Source organism: Ambystoma mexicanum, chromosome 6q (assembly GCF_040938575.1).
Source record: "Ambystoma mexicanum isolate Mex_15411 chromosome 6q, UKY_AmexF1_1, whole genome shotgun sequence".
Classification (NCBI taxonomy): Eukaryota; Metazoa; Chordata; class Amphibia; order Caudata; family Ambystomatidae; genus Ambystoma; species Ambystoma mexicanum.
Window position 1 is genome coordinate 1,259,999,777 of NC_090937.1, and position 19,774 is coordinate 1,260,019,550.

The 19,774-nt window shown below is 44.9% G+C and overlaps 1 protein-coding gene across 3 annotated transcripts in view; it reads right to left on the reverse strand.

Moving 5' to 3' along the window:
- ZCCHC4 (zinc finger CCHC-type containing 4) overlaps positions 1-19,774 on the reverse strand; it is a 939,775-nt gene that overhangs the window by 129,659 nt on the left and 790,342 nt on the right. For all 3 annotated transcript variants that reach the window (XM_069631857.1, XM_069631859.1, XM_069631858.1), the window contains one exon: positions 12,598-12,649. In XM_069631857.1, the coding sequence (XP_069487958.1) occupies positions 12,598-12,649 (52 nt within the window). The remainder of the gene's footprint in view (positions 1-12,597; positions 12,650-19,774) is intronic.

Here is a 19,774-nt window from a genome sequence, read left to right on the forward strand (position 1 = left end):
AGTTATTTTTACTTTCTCCGTTTTGATCAATCTTTGTACAGGTCAGTATAGTGAGTTGGGTCCAAGGATTTATGTTTTCAGAGGTCATTATTGTGCTATATAACACAATAGCCGGATTGAGAAATGTGATAAAACCGTCGCATGCTGGTGGGTCACTGAGCCAGGTTTCCTGAAGGCATATGATTTGGTATTGATCAAGTTCAGTAGATGGGTTTGTAAAAAGGTGTAGGTTCCCTCTAGTGTTCCACGAACAGAGGGACCATGTGAACCCGAGCCTAATTAATTGTTATGAATTGGACATTGTAGAGTCGTTTGTGAATGCAGTATCTGTGAACGAAGTTTCAGAGTCATAGGTTCTTCTGATCGCTTGTTCGGCTCTGAGAGGTTGACATGTTCGTATTGAGTCTTCCATAGATACAGTGTCTGTGAAAGAGGTGTCGGAGTTGTAGTTTCTTCTACTCGGTAGATCATTTCTGCGTGATTGACGTGTTTGCGGTGGGTTACTTAGGCATCTGTCAAGTCTGTTATGTTCGGGTAACTGATTTATCGTATCTGATTTTGTTTGGTAGTAGTTCTGTTTCTCGCTCCTTGTGGTTTCTTTGTTCTTCGGTTTATTGGGTAGTCTTGTATATGTTGAAGCCCAACATGTGAAACCAAGTTTTTGTAATTGGGCTCGCATTGATAGAATGAGGTCTTGATTGTCACGATCAGGTATCTCTATAGCAATTTTATCTAAATTTTAGTCGTCTTTGAAGGTTATGAGATCGATGTCTTTTGTTAGTTTATTCAGGTGAGGTATTGCGCCAAAGAGACAAAGTAAATTGGTTCTATTTAAGATTATTGGTTCCAGTCTTTTGATTTCATTTTCAATGTGGATTTCACATATTTCATTCTGTCGTAGTGGATTGACAAATATTGGGAGGATTTGGTTATGCTCGGTAGAATCTTGCAGTGTTCTCATAAGCGAGCCCGATGAGATTTGATCATAGGTTTCGTCTCTCGTTTCTTCTAGTGTCTCATTTTCCATCGAAATGTCTGAGATTTCTTCTAAGGAGAGATCTGTAATTTTGTCTTGATTTTTGTTTGGCTGTTGTTCATAAGCTGAAGAGTATTCATCAATCATTATAAAACCCGCCTGGTTTATTGGTTGAAAGGAGTATGGGTTGTTTTCTAATGCTTGTTCTTCATGAGTGGATAGATTGAGCAGTTCTTCGTCAATGGATAATTGCGGTGGGATCAATTGCGATACTTGAGAGTGTATCTGAATTGTGGGCTCTTGATCTCTCTGTGTACTGGTAGGTGGTAGTATTATACGGGTTGTGATTTTTTGCTTTGGTGGTTGTGGAGGTTGAGTATTCTGGTTCACGGTTCTTAGAAATGCTCGCAATCCCGTTTGTCGTTTTTTGGTATTTTCCTGCTGTGTGGGTTTTGCCTCATTTATTGTTTTTTCCGTTGCGAAGATGTGGTAGGCTTCTGTTGGTTTCTTAGTTGTTTTTATTTAAGTTGGTTGCCTCTGGCTTTTGAGTGGTGGTAGTTTTGTCTGCTTCATTTGGTGCCTGTTGTCTGACAGACGCACTTGTTTCCGTTGGATATTGTGCTGGGTTTGAATGAGGGAGGCTCGTGGTTCCTTGGTCGTTTGGTATGTTCAATTGTTGCTGGTGATGTACTTTGAGCATCTGTAGTAATTCTGCTGTGAGCTTTGTTTTTTCTTGCCGGTCATCTCTCGCTATTTCAGCCAGTCTTTGTTGCCATCGATGTGTTTCGTCTGATTCGACTGACAGGCGGGTTTCAACTGTTGAAACAAAGTGTTCCATGTGAATCTGTTTTGAATGAATTAAAGCTAGCAGAGTTGCTTGATCCTTCATAGTGTCTTTCATATCTTTGTGTAATTTCAAGAAAGGGATCATCGCTTGGGAGAGTGTTGCGATGAGCATATTTTGCAGATCTAGCATTGTTGTAGGAATCCTCAGGTTTATGTTTTCTTCAGAAGGATCATGGTTTTGCGTGGCGCTGACATTCTTTTGTTGGGGATTGCTTGATTTTGAGTTCTTAGTTATGGGATCTGGGGTGTAATAAGAGTCATCTGAGTCATAGTTAAAGCGTGTATGAGTTGTTTTTCCTTCAGCGAGATCAGATTGCGGTTCTTTTTTCACCGGTTTGTTTTGAGTGCCGTGCAAGATGCACGGGTTCGATGTTAATTGAATTTGTTTCTGTTATGTTTCCAAATATTTCTTTTCTTTTTTCTATGGTTGTCATTATTGACTCGATTTCTGTGATGTTCATTGATAATCTTGCCACTTTGGTTCTTGGTTTAGAGATTGTAGAGTCCACTAAAGTGTGGATTTGATAGAGTTGTGGGTATGAAGCCACGCGAGTCTTGCAAGTCTTGCTTTTTATTTCTTTGTCTGTTGGGATGTTATCGGTATTGGGTATTTGTGTCTTCTCGGAGTTCAGTTGACTGGTGTTGTGCGGTGTCTTTACCAACAGGGTGATTGGGGATATCTTTTGCTTTTTGTTTAGTGCTCATTTCGTATGATGTAACACTAGTTTCAGAAGATTGGCCGTTTGTTGCACTTGCTTGGATTTGTTCAGATGCCGTTTTTGTATGCTCTTCAAGGTTGGTTGGAAGATTTGGTGTATGTTCATGCGTCGTGTTACCAAGGGAATTGTGATTTGTAGGTCGCTCTATTCTACTAAGGCTGACAGATGGTTCATTTTCAGGTCTTTCAGATCGGGGTCGCGAAGTGCGCGAGGGTGCAGCGGGCGAAGTGTCTTGTTGAAATTCAGAGCACGGATTGTGAACTAGTGCTTTGATTTCCAAAGGTAGCAGCTCTGTTGAGTTGAGTTGTTGGCTGTCTACAGCAATTTGTGTCTCAGACGGAGGTTGGGGAATTTCCTGGATAAAGTTGTGCTTTTCTGCGTCGATTTCTGTGATGAACTGAGATTCTTGTGTGGGTTGAGGGTTTAATGACAGAGGTTTTTGGTTTCCTTTAAGGGTTGCTGCTTTGTTAAAAGATTGTTCCATTGTTAGCTGCAATAGATCTTGCTCCGAAGTGCTAGCTGTTGCTAGTTTGGTTGTTTGTCTTGTTTTTGGACGTTGGATAGGATGTTGCTTGGTGGGTCGAGTTGTCGTCATCGTTGGGTCACTATGTTTTCAATTGGGATCCAAGGAAATTGTCCTTCCGGTCTTCCAAAAGTTTTTGCAGATAGGGTTTTATTGATGTAGAATTCAGGTTCAGGGGGGTGAGCCCTTTCAGTCCTCTGAGCAATGATAGGATCAGAGTGTGTTGGGATCCAAGGATGTGATTCCTTTCGGTCTCCCGGGAGTAGTTGAGGGTAGTATTTAGATGGTGTCGCGTTCAGGATCCAAGGGACGAACCCTTTCGGTCTCCTGGACAGCGACAGGAGCCAAGGATGTGTTCCTTTCGGTCTCTTAGTAGTAATTGAAGGTATGGTATAGATGTTGTGGTTTTCAGGATCCAAGGGACGAACCCTTTCGGTCTCCTGGCCGGTGTTGGCGTGTAGATGTCGATTTTCGTTGTTTCAGCTCGGTAAGATGCAGCTTTAGGATCTTCTACTGGTTTTGTTTTTATATAGGGAATGGTCAGTGGTGCAGGATCCAAGGTGTAAACTCATTCGGTCTCCTGTTTGTATTTCACGCTGTCTGCCGCTTTCTTCAATTTGAAAGTATGATGTTAGAGATGGCTTTTATTTCGGGGTAGAAGTCAGCAAGGAGGCAGATGTTGGAAGTTCAGTGTTTTGTGGGGACAATGGGAGACTGGCCGAGTGAGTTCTTTAGGGGCGGACGACTTTCGTTGATTCTTTCCTTCTATTCCAAAAATATTTATATATATATATATATATATATTTTTTGTTCTTTTTCTTAAAACGTTTTTAAAAAGGTGCCGATTGCCAATCTAGGTGAAAAGGCGAATCCTGATCCGTGGAGGTGAGGTGGCCGCGTGAGCTCGCTGTCCGCTAGGCGTTTGCTCAGCAAGAAGGCAGACGCGGGAATACAGCAAGGCTGTGAGCGTCGGAGATCGACAGGCAGAGGTGGTGAGGCAGGGCAGCACAGCAGCGAACAAGCGTTGCAAGACGGCGAGGCCGTAGTCGCCGAGGATCAGCAGTCAAGAGCGGTGAGCCGAAGCAGTGCAAACGCGGGCCCGCCGACCGCTCTGTAGTCGAGCAGGAGGCAGTCGGATGCTGGAGAACAGCGAGGCTGTGGGCGTAGGAGATAAGCAGGTGGAGTTTGCTGAGGTGGAGCGGTACGAGCGCGGGCCCACCGTCCGCTCTGCAGTCAATCAGGAGGTAGTCGTATATTGGAGAACAGCAAGGCTGTGGGCGTAGGAGATAAGCAGGTGGAGTTTGCTAAGGTGTAGCGGTACGAGCGCGGGCCCGCCGTCCGCTCTGCAGTCGATCAGGAGGCAGTCGGACGTTGGAGAACAGCGAGGATGTGGGCGTCGGAGATAAGCAGGTAAGATTGCTGGGGTGGAGCAGTGCGGAGAGGGGGAGAGTGGAATGCAAGGGGCCCGCAGGGAGCACAAACAATGGGGAGGGTAAAGGGGGCGGTCTCTGCTGATGTCAGAGCAGAAAGTAACCTCTGGAGGGTTGAAAGCTGAAAGAGAAGAGCGAAAGGAGAGGGTCCGGGTCGAGTAGCGTAGAGCAGGGTGGAAAGAACGAAGGGGGAACGAAAAGTAGAACTAAGCAGATGGGAAAGTGGGAGTGCGCGGGAGCGCGAGAGAGGAGTGAGGAAAGGGAGGAAGGGAGAGAATGGTAGAAAGGAGAATAGGAATGAGAGGGAGGGGTGAAGAGAGGGATATTGCCACCGAGGGGGGGGGGGAGGAGTGTGTCTCACCGGGAAGGCAGTCAAGGCGTTGCATCCAGCAGTAAAAGGCAGTCAATCTGCAAGGGTTTCCAGCGAGCCCGGAGGCAGGGTTCGGCGGGCGCCGCGGAGCCTGCAGAGCCTAAAGACCAAAAGACACTGCAGCAGACTCTGCGGCCGCTCCGCGGCTTTCTGGGTGTTTTGAAGGAAGCACCAATTGAAACAAAAAGAGGACTAGAAGCAGGTCACAGTTCCTCACAGGTACAGGAGCAAACGCTGTAGAGTCTTCTCACAACCACAACCAAAAGACTCTGCAGCAGACTCCGCGGCATATATTGGATACCGAACATTAAACAAATTCAAGTACCAAATAACAATCAACTACACGAAATGTGCTTTACATGGAAGAATCGCTCCCGCTGCGTCCCGCTCGTGCCCTTTTATTTGACAAGACACCACTCGGTCTGCCTTATTGTTTGATGGTCAAAGCTTCCTTCCATCTTAGATTTAGGTTTAGATTAGGCATTTTTCCAACCTACCTATACAGTTTAATAAACACCCTTGAACTGTGATCACTTGTGTCTGTCTTTACTGTTGCCACCATGAGTTCCTTACAATCCCCAACTATCCACCCAAACGGGACAGTAGAACATCAAAATCCAACAAAATGGCAACACAATCCCAAAGGCATCTAGGAGCAACACATTTGGTAGGGCAGGGATAAAAATTAAGATTTGGTGAGCAGGGACTAAATCTAGCTTCTGAGTATTGGCTAGAGGCAGGAGCTATCCCTGGGAACCATGAGCTAGTACATAGGCCACCGCAAGCCTAACTTGCGTACTGGATGCACATTCTGAATTTGTGTCCAGTACATATATTGTATTAAAATATCACCGTACAAGACTATCGCCATATTTTTGCAGCGATATCAAGCCATGGAACCTGTGGGACACACCCCTGCAACCCCCATCATTTTTTTAATGCACTGGGGGGGACCCCCTCAACCCCCAGTCCCAATAACCCCATAAATTATCCCCACTAATAATATCGCCTATGGCCTTACCCCACAACCATATATATGGCGATATTAATGGAGGGGGTAATATTACCTGATACCCTGAGGTGGACTGGTCAGGATTAATAAAGACTTGGCTGGATGCAAACTGCAGCTCACCCCTGTGACAAAGGCTCTGGGGACTAACAGCAGGGTGGTCAAAGTATCCGGATGCTGCCTCGAGCTAGTGAATGCTGGACGTGGAGAATGTAAACATGGGATCCTTAGACTACCACAACTGGGTTCCAGCACCAATGAGAGGGCAGTACGAGAAGCATCCATATCCCCACCATTTCCACAAATACCCACAAGCACAGATGAACTGTAGGATATGGGAGAAACAAGAAGTATACTGTTCAGGGCAGCAGATGATATGGCATCACCAAACCCAAATTGAAAATTGGTGTGCAGTGCTCTCCAATTTGCAGTCCTTCCAACACCTAAAAGAACCACATGAGTGATGTGGCACCGGGGACTATATAGCCAAAGTCCAGCATACTCACAAGAATACTCAATTAGCTCCTGTGAAGCGCAGGACCACCAGAATCCGTAGAAGAGATTACATAGTGATGGCTTCTGGCACCCAGATCGCCATCTTCTGCAGCCAGACAAGCCAGGTACTAAACATTTTTCAAAACAGGCTCTCCATCACACTCACCACAGCAGGTTTTAAAAAGGAATGACACTGGATTAAAGTCAAATGAGGCGCTGCAGCAAACGAGGTTGTGAAAAAGTTCTAAGTGGAAGTAGAACTATGAAAAACCATTTCACAATAGTGTGTTCCACAGGGCAGAATACCTAGCAGTGCGGGTGTGACCAGGCAGATCAGATGCAGGCTTGTAGGCAGTTTTCAGGAAAACCCAGTAGAGTGGACTGGCAGTCATAAAGAAGGCTCCAGAGGATGAATATAGAAACTGGGCACAGCAGCAGAGCAGCAGCTCGAGGAAACCACCAGGATCCCCAAGGATATCACCAGGGGGTAGGAGGATCAGTGAAGGACGGTTGAAGGAGGAGAGGCACAACTGGGACACTCCAATGAAAACGAAAGTCTGTAAGCAGCCAATCCAGAATAGTCTGCATGCAAGATCCAGCAAGAGCGGTGTCACTGGCATCTACGTGGGAAGCGATCAAGTTCAAGTCACTTTAAGAAATTAATCCTACCTTCAGGCACTGTTACCGGTTACTGATTTCTGTAATCAAGAAGACTATTATGCACCTGGCTGAGCTCCTGGTCTATGTAGTGTCCAAGATAGGCGTAAGAATTTTAAAGATGCTATAGCCAAACACTCCTCTGGGTTGTCAACATGGCTTGATGGAAAAAGTGCCCATATCAGAAACTCTAGTTCAGTCTCACCTTCAGTTGCTCCCTTTGCCTTCTCTCCCTGATATTAGTACTTCCTCTATTCTGCTCCCTGTCTCCTTTCCCGTCCTGCCTCACTTCCTCTAGTCGCCTTCCCACTCTCAATCTTCTGTCCCCACTGATGGTCATACTCTCTCTCCTCCCCACTCTTCCTCTCCTCACCCATCTCCTTTTCCTTTCTTCTACTCTCGTCTCCCATCTACTTCACTCTCCCAGCTCCTTACCACTCTCTTCTCCACACCCTTCTCCTCTTCTTTCTCCCACACACAATCCTTTGTCTACACCTCTGTGCCCCTATCTTGCCACACTAACTCCACCTATTGCTTGTACCTTCACCCCCCGCTTCACTCTAACCTCACCACTACTCCCACTTCCGGCTTGCACACTCTCTGCATCCTCCTACACTACAACACGCAGTCCCTCCCTCACTTTCACTTTCTCTCTCTCATTTATTTTTCTATCACTCACTTTTAACACCCGCTTCTCACACTCCACTACATGGAACTGGTACCAGTCTCTCTCACAAATATCTCACATGCACTCTGCTTCAGTTTTACCATTAAGTCTTCAGCATTCAAATCCTCTGTCCATCCTCTGCCTGGTCTCTAGGCCCACCGCCACACCTCCAGATCTCACCCCATGCAACCCACACTGTGCCTTTTATTATGTCTCCTTTCATACTTTGGCGCAGGTGCTTCTGTCTCAACATCCCACTTCCATTAGCTGCAGTGCTAACCCGACACTTGGGACCAATCAAAAGCTGTTCTTTCCATAGGATGTGGGTCACTTAGACGAGAAGCTTTAAAAAAACTCTCAAAGCAGCGCCCCCTTTTCCAGCACGGTTTGGTTTGCAGTCTCGGATGGTCTCTCTGCTTGCAGTGTGTTTGATTTTCATTTTTTCTTGCAATTGTTCCTCCTGTGCTTGTGAGTTTGGTTTCAAAAGTTGGTTTTGGGAGAATTACAGTGTGTCTCATGTTCCCTTGCAGTCTCTTCTCACCCCCAGTTTGTTTTCAGCTGTCCCACCATTCACCTGGGATCCGCTTGAGGTTGGTAGGTCGGGTGCTTGGTGTCTCAGCTCTGTTTGACAAGAGGAAATCAAGTAAATTTTCTGTCGGTTCTCGATACTGTTCCACAGGCTACGGTCTGGATTCACTTGGTTGCGCCCAGGTACACTCTGGATATGTAGTCCTGAAACACCAAAAAAGAGCATGCAGGTCAAAAAGTGTACAGGGAGGCATCATGTGACAGAGAGTGGTACCATTATTGACATTCACAAGTGGGTGTTTCAGGAACTGCCCCTCAACCCAAATATCATTCTCCAAATCCAGGATAGGGTCTGGCTCTTGTCGCAGCAGCCCTCTTGCCCAAGGGATCCATGTCCCCCCTTTAAAGGGTAATTACCCGAACCTAGTAACACTGTCTACCTTAATAGATGTTCAAAACTGCCCAGTGTTTTATTTCAAATCCTAACTACTATGTCATGTTATTTTGATTGGCATTTTCAAATTGCAAATCTGCCGTGCGTGATACACAAATAACCGCGATGTGTCGGTGAGAGCCTCAGCTCTAACCCATAAATGTTGCACTGTAGGGAGCAACAGTGGGAGGGGGGCAGCATTGGCCAGCCAACTGTTGCCTGAGATGGCACAAACATGCTAGAAAAATATTAAAGCACTGACATTTACTAACAAATTAAAAGCTGGCCCTCCCCAACAGGGCCCTAGGTATTACCTTAACATGTTTTTCAATCACACCCATGTGATCTCTATACATAAAACACTTGGGTATGTTTCCGTACTCAGCAGATGCAATTCATCAGTGTTAGGTTGCCATCTTCTGTCCATATGGCAAAGGTCACTCACTTCAGCAACAGCTATCATTTCAACAAACTGATGAGCACAGTTCTACGCGGTGACCTTCACACATTTCATAAATGGGGTAAGCTAGTAATATTTTCAACAAACATATTACCATGGTTTAAGGCATGTTTGACTAAGATATACTGCGATATACTAACATATCTTCTTCTCTTCTGCTCTGACTGCATGCCAACCTCAGATGCAGACCAGCACCACCAAGACCTCTAAGAGACTGCCTCATCGTCCTCCCGACCCTCTGCACAGTAGGTAAACCCTGCTGGGACCTAATGTGAATTTGTCCTGCATTTAAAAGAAAAAACACACCTAATTTCACCTGGGTGCTTCAGTGCTATTGTGCCTTGTTAGCCTTGCCCCTGATGCTTTGCTGCACTGAAAGTTGGCCCTTTAGCCCAGTTGGGCTGTTTGTCTTTGTTTGTGGGCCTCCCTCAATAATAGCCGCCGCCATTTTTCGTCACTGCAGTGCTTTGCCTGGCTCCACCAGTGCTGCTCTGATTGGCTGCCCTCACTCCTCAAAAGCCAATCCGGGGAGCAGGGAGACAGACAACCACTCGACAAAGGCCCACAACTAAGGCCCCTGTCTGAGCCTGGAGGCAGACTGTGACCCCACGATCTTGGCCCAGCAGAACTTCATGCACCCCTGCAGATTTACTTGTGAGTAGGCAGCTCACCGAATTTCGATTTCCTGTGACTTTACAACTGCTGCCACTTTTGTTTTTGTGTGTCCAGTGTGCCTCTGATAAAAATCGAATTTTTAGGTGACGTTACACCGTCAGCCACTTTCATTTTTGTTTGTCCAGTGTACCTCTCCCTGCCACCCGTCTTCCCCCACTCGTCTACTACATGTCTCATGCACTTATCACTATCAGAAATGCTGTCAGGCACGTACATTTGTCTCACTGCTCTGTTTGTCTTACCCTCCTCTCCCCTTTATGTATAGCTCTTGCATTATTGAAACGACCGTTAGGCACGTACAATAATTAAGTCATATGTAGTAAACAGTTTGTTTTCCTACTCATTCTATGTTATACCTCTAAATGCATAGCACTTGCCCATTCTGAATGTTCTAATGCCTATTAAGAATATCAATTTTGCTTAACTACAACCCTCCCCGCTTTGGAGCGCTTTGAAGCGCTTTTTAAGTGTATAAGTGCTATATAAATGGCCAATAAATGAATAAATAAAATCTATGGTATTTTATTTTTTGTTCTTTTCATTTTATGTCTCGCACTGTTTTTCATGATATGGCGGCTTTTTGTTGGATATACAGTATCTATTGTGCACATTCCTTGGTCTCTTTGTTGTTGATCATGTATATCTCATTTGTTTATATGTTCTTTTGGCTATTTGATCATTGGATCAATGATTGCGCTGCATTGGGAACACTATGGTGTACTCATCTGCATTTTCAACAATGGCATGGGTTTCTCAACTGGTATATTTTTTAGACATTGAAACAAACACTTTGCCTTCACAAAGATCGGTCGAAACACATTTTGGCAGCTGTGACCTGAACATTTGTTTTTTTGTTCCTATAATAAGTACACTTACAATTAAGCAGGATTGATGGATATGTTTTTCTAATCTGGCAGTAATTGGGAAAGTAGGTACCAACTTCAGTGAGAATGTTTAAAGCGCTTCAGTACACATTCCTACGATTCAATTACTTCAAAAGAAGACAGGAAAAGAACAATGAGATTTCCAGGCAAGATTACTTCCATCAAGACACTTCTCTGGGGGACCTTTATTTGCTGCAACAACCAATTTAACTCACTGAAGAGAAAGCTAAAACCTAAGAAAATGTTTTTACATTCTTTAGTTTTAGCACATATGAATGCTTGTGTTCAGCCCGCTCTAGTTTAACAAACTTTTCAATTAAAATGCATAACTTATAAAGACAACCTTGTTATTTAAATACTATAAAATAAAACCGCGTTTAATATTCTAACTCAGTTTTCCTATTTACTTTACTCACTAATAAATTAAAATGTACTTCACCATTGAAATGTCAAAACATGTATTGATATTACTTCTATGTGATAACAGTCTTATAGACCTCAGGAGAGGCCATCGCTTGGGACAATACCAACCCTTCTGCAACTTGCTTCACTTGGTGCCCGTGATAATGACTCCCCTCAATCTAGAAGGATATATTATAACCCAACTTTCTATCTTGTCGCTAAATTCTAAAGCTCATAAATGAGAACAAATTATGAGCTGCAGTCACAATTTAAAATAAATATCTAAGGGAGTTCAAAACTTGAATTTGAAATTGTGCAGACGTTAACTATTTTTTTATTATATTGAGCATTTGAAAGGCGCTTATACATTAGAATTGTGTTCAAAGTGCCACAATGCTAAATGGGAAGGAAACAGGGGGAATATTAACAATGGCAAAAAATAGTAAATATACAGTCGTGGTCCGGCTAGGCCTTGTGGCATTTGGTCGTGCAAGTGCATTGAGGAGAAATGCAAGGGATGGGGGTGGAGGAGAGGAGTGGTTAACTATGTTAACCATACTGAACCATAGTGTATTTGGAAGGTAAATGCCAGAAAAATTCAACTGGCATACAGCAATGAGCAGCAGAGGTCAGTGACCTTTAAAATGTGACCCTGTATCTCGCTGAAGCGCTGTAAATACTATGAATAATTGTAAATAATGCTTCACCATTAACCATTTGGTCTGTATTCAGCCAATTCGATATACCGATGCGTCTCCTTCGTGACCTTGTCCTCCCACCATTTCAATGTATACCCTTATATTGTAAAGCATCCACTCATGGGATTACGTTTTCTGTATGGTACCTATTGTCCAGTGAAAGAATTGTAAGAACCGCATGCACCTGGGTGCTGGGTATTTAGTGCTTAAGGTTTGTCTTATTGGGTTACCTCTATAGAGCAGGAAAATGAGAGGTCTTGTCAACTCAGATAGGTTTGAGTGCTGGTTTATTAACATACAGTGCCGACACGTGTTTCGACCCAACATGGGTCTTTATCAAGGCAGGTTGTCAGCGGTTCAAGGCATATAAACTGGGGGTTGAGCTCCAACGTAGTGGCTCTGCTGAATAGCAAGCAGGTAGGCCAGTGAGGCCTCTGCAAACAAGATGAGCGGTTACTGTGATCTTTCTCATCTTTCTTGCTCTATATACGTAACACAATCAGACAAACCCTGAGCACTAAATACCCAGCGTCCAGGTGCATGCGGTTCTTACAAACCTTTCTCTACTACTAATTGGGAAAGAAGAGCACTGTCTCCTGAGAACCCACGAACCGGCAGCAAGACCCCTGAAAACTACCACGATCAGCACAGTGATCTAGTTTTTCTAGTACTCTACCCCCACCCTCATACCTATTGTCCAGTGTTACTGGTGGAAACACTATCCATAGCCCAAATACAAAAACATTTTGCATCCATCCAATGTGAAAATGAGGAGCGGAATATACAAGGATCTTATCCTAGAAATTACATATACGTCATACTTACAAGGTTTTACACACTTTCTGCAAAGTACGCAGTGATTCCATCGCCTTCCATCCTGTACAAATATGGAAGAAAATGCACATGCACATTAGACATAGTATGTGGTAAATATAGTATCAAGATTTAAGCGCAATAAACCGATTCAACACCCTTTTGTAGATGCAGCCACATTTGAAATCAAATGCATTGTACATACAGGACAATTGGCATAGTTGCAAAATGTGTTCGTCTTACAATGACCTTGCGTGTTACAGACTTAATAGCACAGACATTCCAAAAGAATATATTGTTTGTGCACGTAGTTTCACCAAGCACGCCTGCCTATACAACCTGGACATTTGTGGTTTAGGGAATGAGTAAAAGGGGATTTACTCTCTATTCTCTTATGGAATGTTTCAACACACCCTTACCAAAACGGACACGCTGCATTGCATAATGCTTCAAAACCTGACCACCTGCAAGCCAAAGGCATACTATAAGTTGTCAGGTCAGGCATGTAGCATAGCTACCGCCCATGACTATGTAACTATATTGCAACCTATATATATATTGCTAATGATCATGTAACTATGTAACTAAGCTCTGTACTGTAACAAGTGCCACGATGTCCTCGGGCTGTTGTGCGCTATATAAATACGAATAAAACAAACAAAACAAAACAAACAAACCCATCTCCCCTCCTGGGAAACACTTCACTGAGAGCATCACACTACCTAGTGAAACAATCACTCACGTCTGTGACAGCTGTCAGAAATAAGAAGTGATGAAAATGCACAATGTGGTGTCTTGTCCGGACAGGCACAGCAGTGTCACAAGCTCTCAATAATCCTCTGCTCCTATGGAGGCCTTGATGCCTAGTCCTCATACAAACCCAACAAAAAAAGGCAGAATAAGCAAACACCCAGAGCCCCTGCAACCAGCCAAAGCAGGGACCTTTGCTTTTTACCCAAGGTAAAGAGCTAAATTACAACCCGATGAAAACCAAATGTCATGTCAGACCGCTCTCCCACAAGAGTCTGCATCAATGGCACCAGAGGTGTGCCTTTCATAAATTTGACAATTGAACTGCATCCAAGCTCCAGCAGTTATACGCTTTCATTCAGCACTGAAGCATCAGCAGAGATTCCACAGCAGCCTGCCTTGCTTGAAGTTTACCTTCTAATCTAATAGATAATCATAACATAGAAACCGCTGCTGTGAACCTAGCGAGGACCCTAGGATTGTTTCCAAACATTCCGAAATTGCTGAAGATGCCAGAACAGCACAGACCTAAAAACTGGCGTTTTCTTCAGAAGGGCACGAGTGTTTTAGAAGCCAATTCCAGTTTTGAAATTAGTGCAGCATCAGAACTAGTATTGTGTTTAGCCAATCAGAAGCCTGCCTGTCTGTTTCTTCCATTATTTCCTGTGAGAGAGGGAATCACAGTTGGTCATGAAAAAGTCTAAAGTTGCCTTTGAAGTACAAGCTTTCAACCTTTGTAGCCTAAAGTGCCAGCTGATTGTTGACTTTGTGGTGGCTGCAAAAATAAGGGCAAGCCCCAAGAACTGGGCGGGGCCAGGAATGAGACACAGACACAGTGGACCACTGGTTTTGGTTACAATATTTTATTAAATCAAAAGGGTGTTGGAAAATGCTTCACTAACCCTAATCTAGGAGGTATTTCCCTACCTCAATCGAAAACTAAGGAGTCTGTCCTTTGTCAAGATGTCCAACGTAAAAATGTGTCTTGTGTCCAAAGTCCTATCCTGTCCCTCACATTCTAAAACTAACTCTAAGGTGCTTGTCTCTGTTTTTTTAAAGTGTGCAAATGTTCAAATCCAACACAAAGGTATAAATCTAACAATGTTCACAGTTCCAAGGAATGGCTCCCTTCCTCAGATTCCTTTTTAGCAATATAAAAGTCAGATCCTGGAAACTGAAGAGGTAGTCGACCACTGGACCTGAATCCATAGAGGATGATGAAGAAAACACAACTGAGACGAATTCCAGTGACCGGACAGCCTGCTGTGTAACCGGAGCATGCTGTAGCCCTGCATTCCAAGTGACCCCGACTCAGAGCCTGATGAGATACACTAGATTCAAGAAGACCTGCATTCGGAGCCATCCCATATCGTGCTGCAACCTTGCATGCTGTGATACCCCAATGGCCTGGGACCTCGAGTCATTGTGCGGTGAACGGTCTTCCGCATTTCCAATCGACCTGAAACTTTGGTGGCATCCTGCTGGACCTCCAGAGACGCGAATCGCATCTGCAAAGTCCCCTCACCAGCGGGCTGGCCCTTGCAAGTGACGAGAATCTCACCAGCGATATTCAGCCTTGTTCTGACTCCTGAAAAAGGTAGCTAAAACCACAGAGCCGCATCCAGCCACGATGAAACTCTTGCCTGGAGCCTTCCCTGTTGATCCCTGCTGCAGAATCCCTACCAAAGTCCTGTCTTCTGTCTTCATGACAAAGGAATCCATCAACCACATTTTTGGCTGTAGAACATGAAGTCTCCCCTGCAGCAACTCTTCTTCCGTGCTGAGGTACTGTGTTGGCTGTGGTATTTACCTACATTAAGCCTTTGTGATTCCTGTGTAGCTTTGGGGTGTTCCTTGTGATTGGGAGTCCTCTCATCCAGTTCACCCAAGCCCACTGCTGGAATCCTCCTAGGGTGTCTTCTCAAATGTCCCCGGACCCTTTCAACCTCTCGAAGTGAAATACTTACCTGTTTGAACAGTTTTCCTTAGGAACTCTGACTTTTGATAGACAGAATTACTACTCCTTGCCGCCACTGACTCATGCATCATCCTTGATGCGAAATATCAATCATTCACTATCGACAAAATCACCATCCGATTCTCCCACTCTGTCAAAACACTCAGGGTATACCTGGATACCAGCCTTACCATGCCCAGACAGGTAAGCACAATCGCTACCTCTACAGCCTACTACGCCGAACTCATCAATGCCACTAGACCGTTCCTCAGAGCTCGGGCCCAGGTCCCTCCCCTGCCATTGTCTCACACCTGCACTGCCCACCTGGCAAACCCCGTACTTGGGGACTGTTTCTGTATCCCTACAGTCCCCCTACCAGCCCCTGACACCTGTCGTCCGCACTTACCTGTGCACTTGCCACATGCTGGCCGCTACTCACTTATTGCTATCATCTTGTACTGCAATTGCCACATGCTGGCTGTTACTTACTGTTATCATCTTGTACTGCACTGTCCCTGCCCCCTTCCCACGCACTTGCGCGATCGGAATGACACCTGGCCTAGTAAAATCGCTGTCTCTCCTCCCTCTGTTCCCCGCCATTGCCTCGTCGCGCCTTGAAGCACTTGTGCATAGGTGCGTTATAAATGCCATATACTATCAAATCATATCATATCTATACCCCACCAACTGTCTGACAATTGTGCGAGTCATCATGGGCTCAAGGCTAGATTACTGTAATGTATTATATACAGGAACCTCAGCGAAAAACATGGACAAGCTACAAACCATTCAGAATAACGCCCTACGTGCAGCTTTGGGCATTTCCAAAAGAGAACATATCTCTGCAGCCAGACAACAAGTGCACTGGTTGCCTGTCCGCCAGCACATCCTGTTCAAAACACTTGCCATCACGCACAAGTGCATCCACCACACTGCACCTCCATACCTATCCCACAGAGTTATCCTGCCTCCAGGTGCAAGACCCATCAGAACACCTTATGCTAACCTTCTGATGGTCCCAAGAATTAAACACGCAACAGGCAGAGGCGCGAGCTTCCCATTCTTTGCTTCTAGACACTGGAACTCACTGCTTCCTTCCATCAGAAGTGAACCCTCTCACCTCGCCTTCCGCAGGGCTATCAAAACAAGGGATGTTTGTCTAAACTGAACACACTATGAATCAATCTCACGCCTATCCAAGTAACGAAGGGCGACGGTAGCAAGCCACTCACCCGGAGAAACTCAAGCAATACTTGTTTGTTGCAGGCTAATGTAACCTAACCGCCCACGTTTCTGATGTAATTAATATGTAATAATGTGGTTCGGGCTAATGCGACCTAACCACCCACATATTTAATGTAACTAAGACGTGATCTTGTTGCAGGCTAAAGTAACCCAACTGCCCACTTATACAATGTAACTAGGACGTTATCTTGAAACAGCGCCTCAATGCCCCTGAGCTGTGTGAGCACTTTATAAATGCAAATAAATAAATAATTGATACTTCTGTGCCTTCCTGAACTGTCCGTTGGATACTAGAGACCTAGTTGCCCCGCTTCTGCCACTGAGAACACTCATGCTTCAAGAATAAGGGCAAGACTCTCTAAGGATTGGGAATGTTGTCTAGAAAAGAGAATAAGTGTTTAAAAGGTTACTTAATTGTAAATTAGTTGGTTGGTAACTGTAACTTCGAGTGAGCAGTTACAAAAGTTCTTATTTACCTTGAATGTGTGTTATGCCATTCTGAAAAGTATATTACAGCACTTGTGAATTGGTTGTGCCTGTTCCCAAAAGTAATGCTGTTGGCTTCACTATTCCTTCCAGAATACTAGTGTGTAAGTTCACCAACTAGGTTGTGCTTCCCTAGACCTGTTCTATAGCTTGTCTAAACTAAGTCTGCCTTTGGTTTGACCAACCTGGAATAACATTGATCAAAAGGGCAACATTGGGTTTTGCTTTCCCAGGTCTGTTTTATACGGATGCTAAAACAGTCTTAGGTTTATAGCTACCTTTAAGTTGCTGATAGCTCCTTTAATAGGTATATGGGTCTTACAATGGTCTGCCCTTGGCCATCCTAAGATAAGTTAGAAAGTTATTGCTTACCTTAGTCTGTGTTCCACTGACCTGAAAAGCAACTGCAATAGTATATTACAACATTGGGGTTTACCTGCCTTGGCCCAAATCTGGACAATCCGGCATTTTACCTGCGGATAGTGTTGCTTCTGTCACCCGCTGGCAACGCAACAGTGATGTGGGGAGGAGATCTGAATCTAATTCTTGATCTGGGTCTTGATCGTTCCACGGGACACTGCAAGCACCATACTAAAGCGGCATTGACTCTGAAGCAGGCGATGGCCACTCTACCACTGGTAGACACTTGGCGTGAAGTGCACCCACTAGAGAGAGAGTTTATGTTCTATTCCGGAACTCACGGCACCAGTTCGAGAATTGACTATTGGCTATGCTCACCAGGGTTGACTGCTGAAGTGGAGCACTATGACATCCTTCCCAGAACATTGTCGGACCATTCCCCGGTCCTCTTACGGCTGACATCAAGGAATGAGACTCATTCCACCAGAACCTGGCGCATGCCCCCTAATATGCCGAGAGATGAATCAGTTGTAGAACCTCTCCGAATTGAAATCGAAGAATTCTTTCTCCGTAACGAAGGGTCAGTACAATCCTTGCAATCGGTCTGGGAGGCGTTCAAGGTATGGCTGAGAGGTCAGTTGATGGGAACATCCTATGGCATCCTGAGGGACATAAGAAAGGAACTCACCCAAGCTGAGAGAGAACCCCGCAATCTTGAGGTCCAGCAGCCTGCCAGTGTGGGGAGAGAACACCTACTCAAAATTCAAGCTCAAATGGACATATTTAAAGCACTAGCCGATAGAGAACTGCATTTCATCTTACAACCTAGGCGGGCATGAAGATATGGAGAAGGGAACAAATCCAGCAAATCCATGGCAACTCTTAATTAAAACCGAGATGGGTGCCAGACGAATCACCAGCATCTTCGACTCCACTGGATAGGTTCAAACATCCCCGGAAGCAATCAACGAAGTGTTCAAATAATTCTACACCTCACTATATGCCAATGGAGACTCAATTGATATGGAAAACTTCAAGAGCTATATTGATTCTATCCCGCTGCCTAGTCTAGATGAAGATGATAGGTTAAAACTAGACCTTCCAATGACAATTGAAGAAATCGAACAGGCTATTGCCGACTTGCGAGCTGGGAGGGCTCCGGGATCGAACGGGATTCCAGTTGATTTTTACAAACCACACAAGGATGAAATGGCCCCTAGGCTGCTTGCGGCCTGGGAAGATACTCTTGAGAGAGGCATGCTGCCAACCACAATGAGGGAAGCAGTGATTTCAGTACTGTTTAAGCCTCACAAGCCCCCCCCCAGGATCCCTCATCCTACCACCCGTTATCCCTCATTAATACAGACACGAAAATCTACACCAAAGCTATAGCCAATCGCCTGACCCCATATATGAACAAATTGATTCACACAGACCAATCGGGTTTTATCCCAACACGCTCAACCGCGCTGAATCTGCGGAGGTTCTTTGATATCACATCACAATTAGATCCCAAAGCCTAAGCTGCTGCCATCACCCTTGACGCCGAAAAAGCGTTTGACTATGTTTCATGGAACTATATGTTTTTGATTCTAGACAAATTGGGGTTTGGTCCAGCATTTGTAGGGTATATTCGAGTGCTATACAAGCAGCCGACTGCAAGGGTAAGAACAAACAATACTATATCATCCCCCTTCACACTGGAAAGAGGCACTCGCCAAGGTTGCCCTCTCTCCCCTTTTATTTTTGCACTCACTATTGAAGGTATGGCGGCCAAGATCAGACACAAACACACATGGAGGGGCATCCGTATCAGAGGTCCCCCGCAGCTCCTTTCATTATACGCTGACGATACAATGATTTTTGTAAGGTATCCAGAGACACACCTACCCCCTATCATGAATGCGATTTCCACTTTTTCCATTTACTCGGGCTATATAATAAACCAAGCAAAGTCTGAGGTTATCCCGCTGACTCCAGCCACCGCACAGTCTCCAGCGTTAACTGGGTTTAAATGGTCCCCTACTACCGCGCGCTATCTAGGGATAATAATGTCTACAGACAGACAAACACTCCTTACAAATAATCACAAAGCATATATTTGGGGGGCTTTACCAATATCTATATACGGCTGAGTCACCCTACTTAAAATGGTTGTAGTCCCTACGCTCCTTTACTTGTTTTGTGGTGTTCCTGTCTGGCCGGGAAGGGAATTCTTCAAAAAATTGCAAAAACTTTCCACCGCTTTTGTGTGTAGGGGGGGGGGTCGTCAGGCTCAACTGGCCGACGATGTGTGAAAGATATGAAACTGGCGGTTTGACAGCCCCTGACTATTTATTATACTATCACGCAGCACAGGCACGCTATGCTCGATACTGGGCTACCACAGCC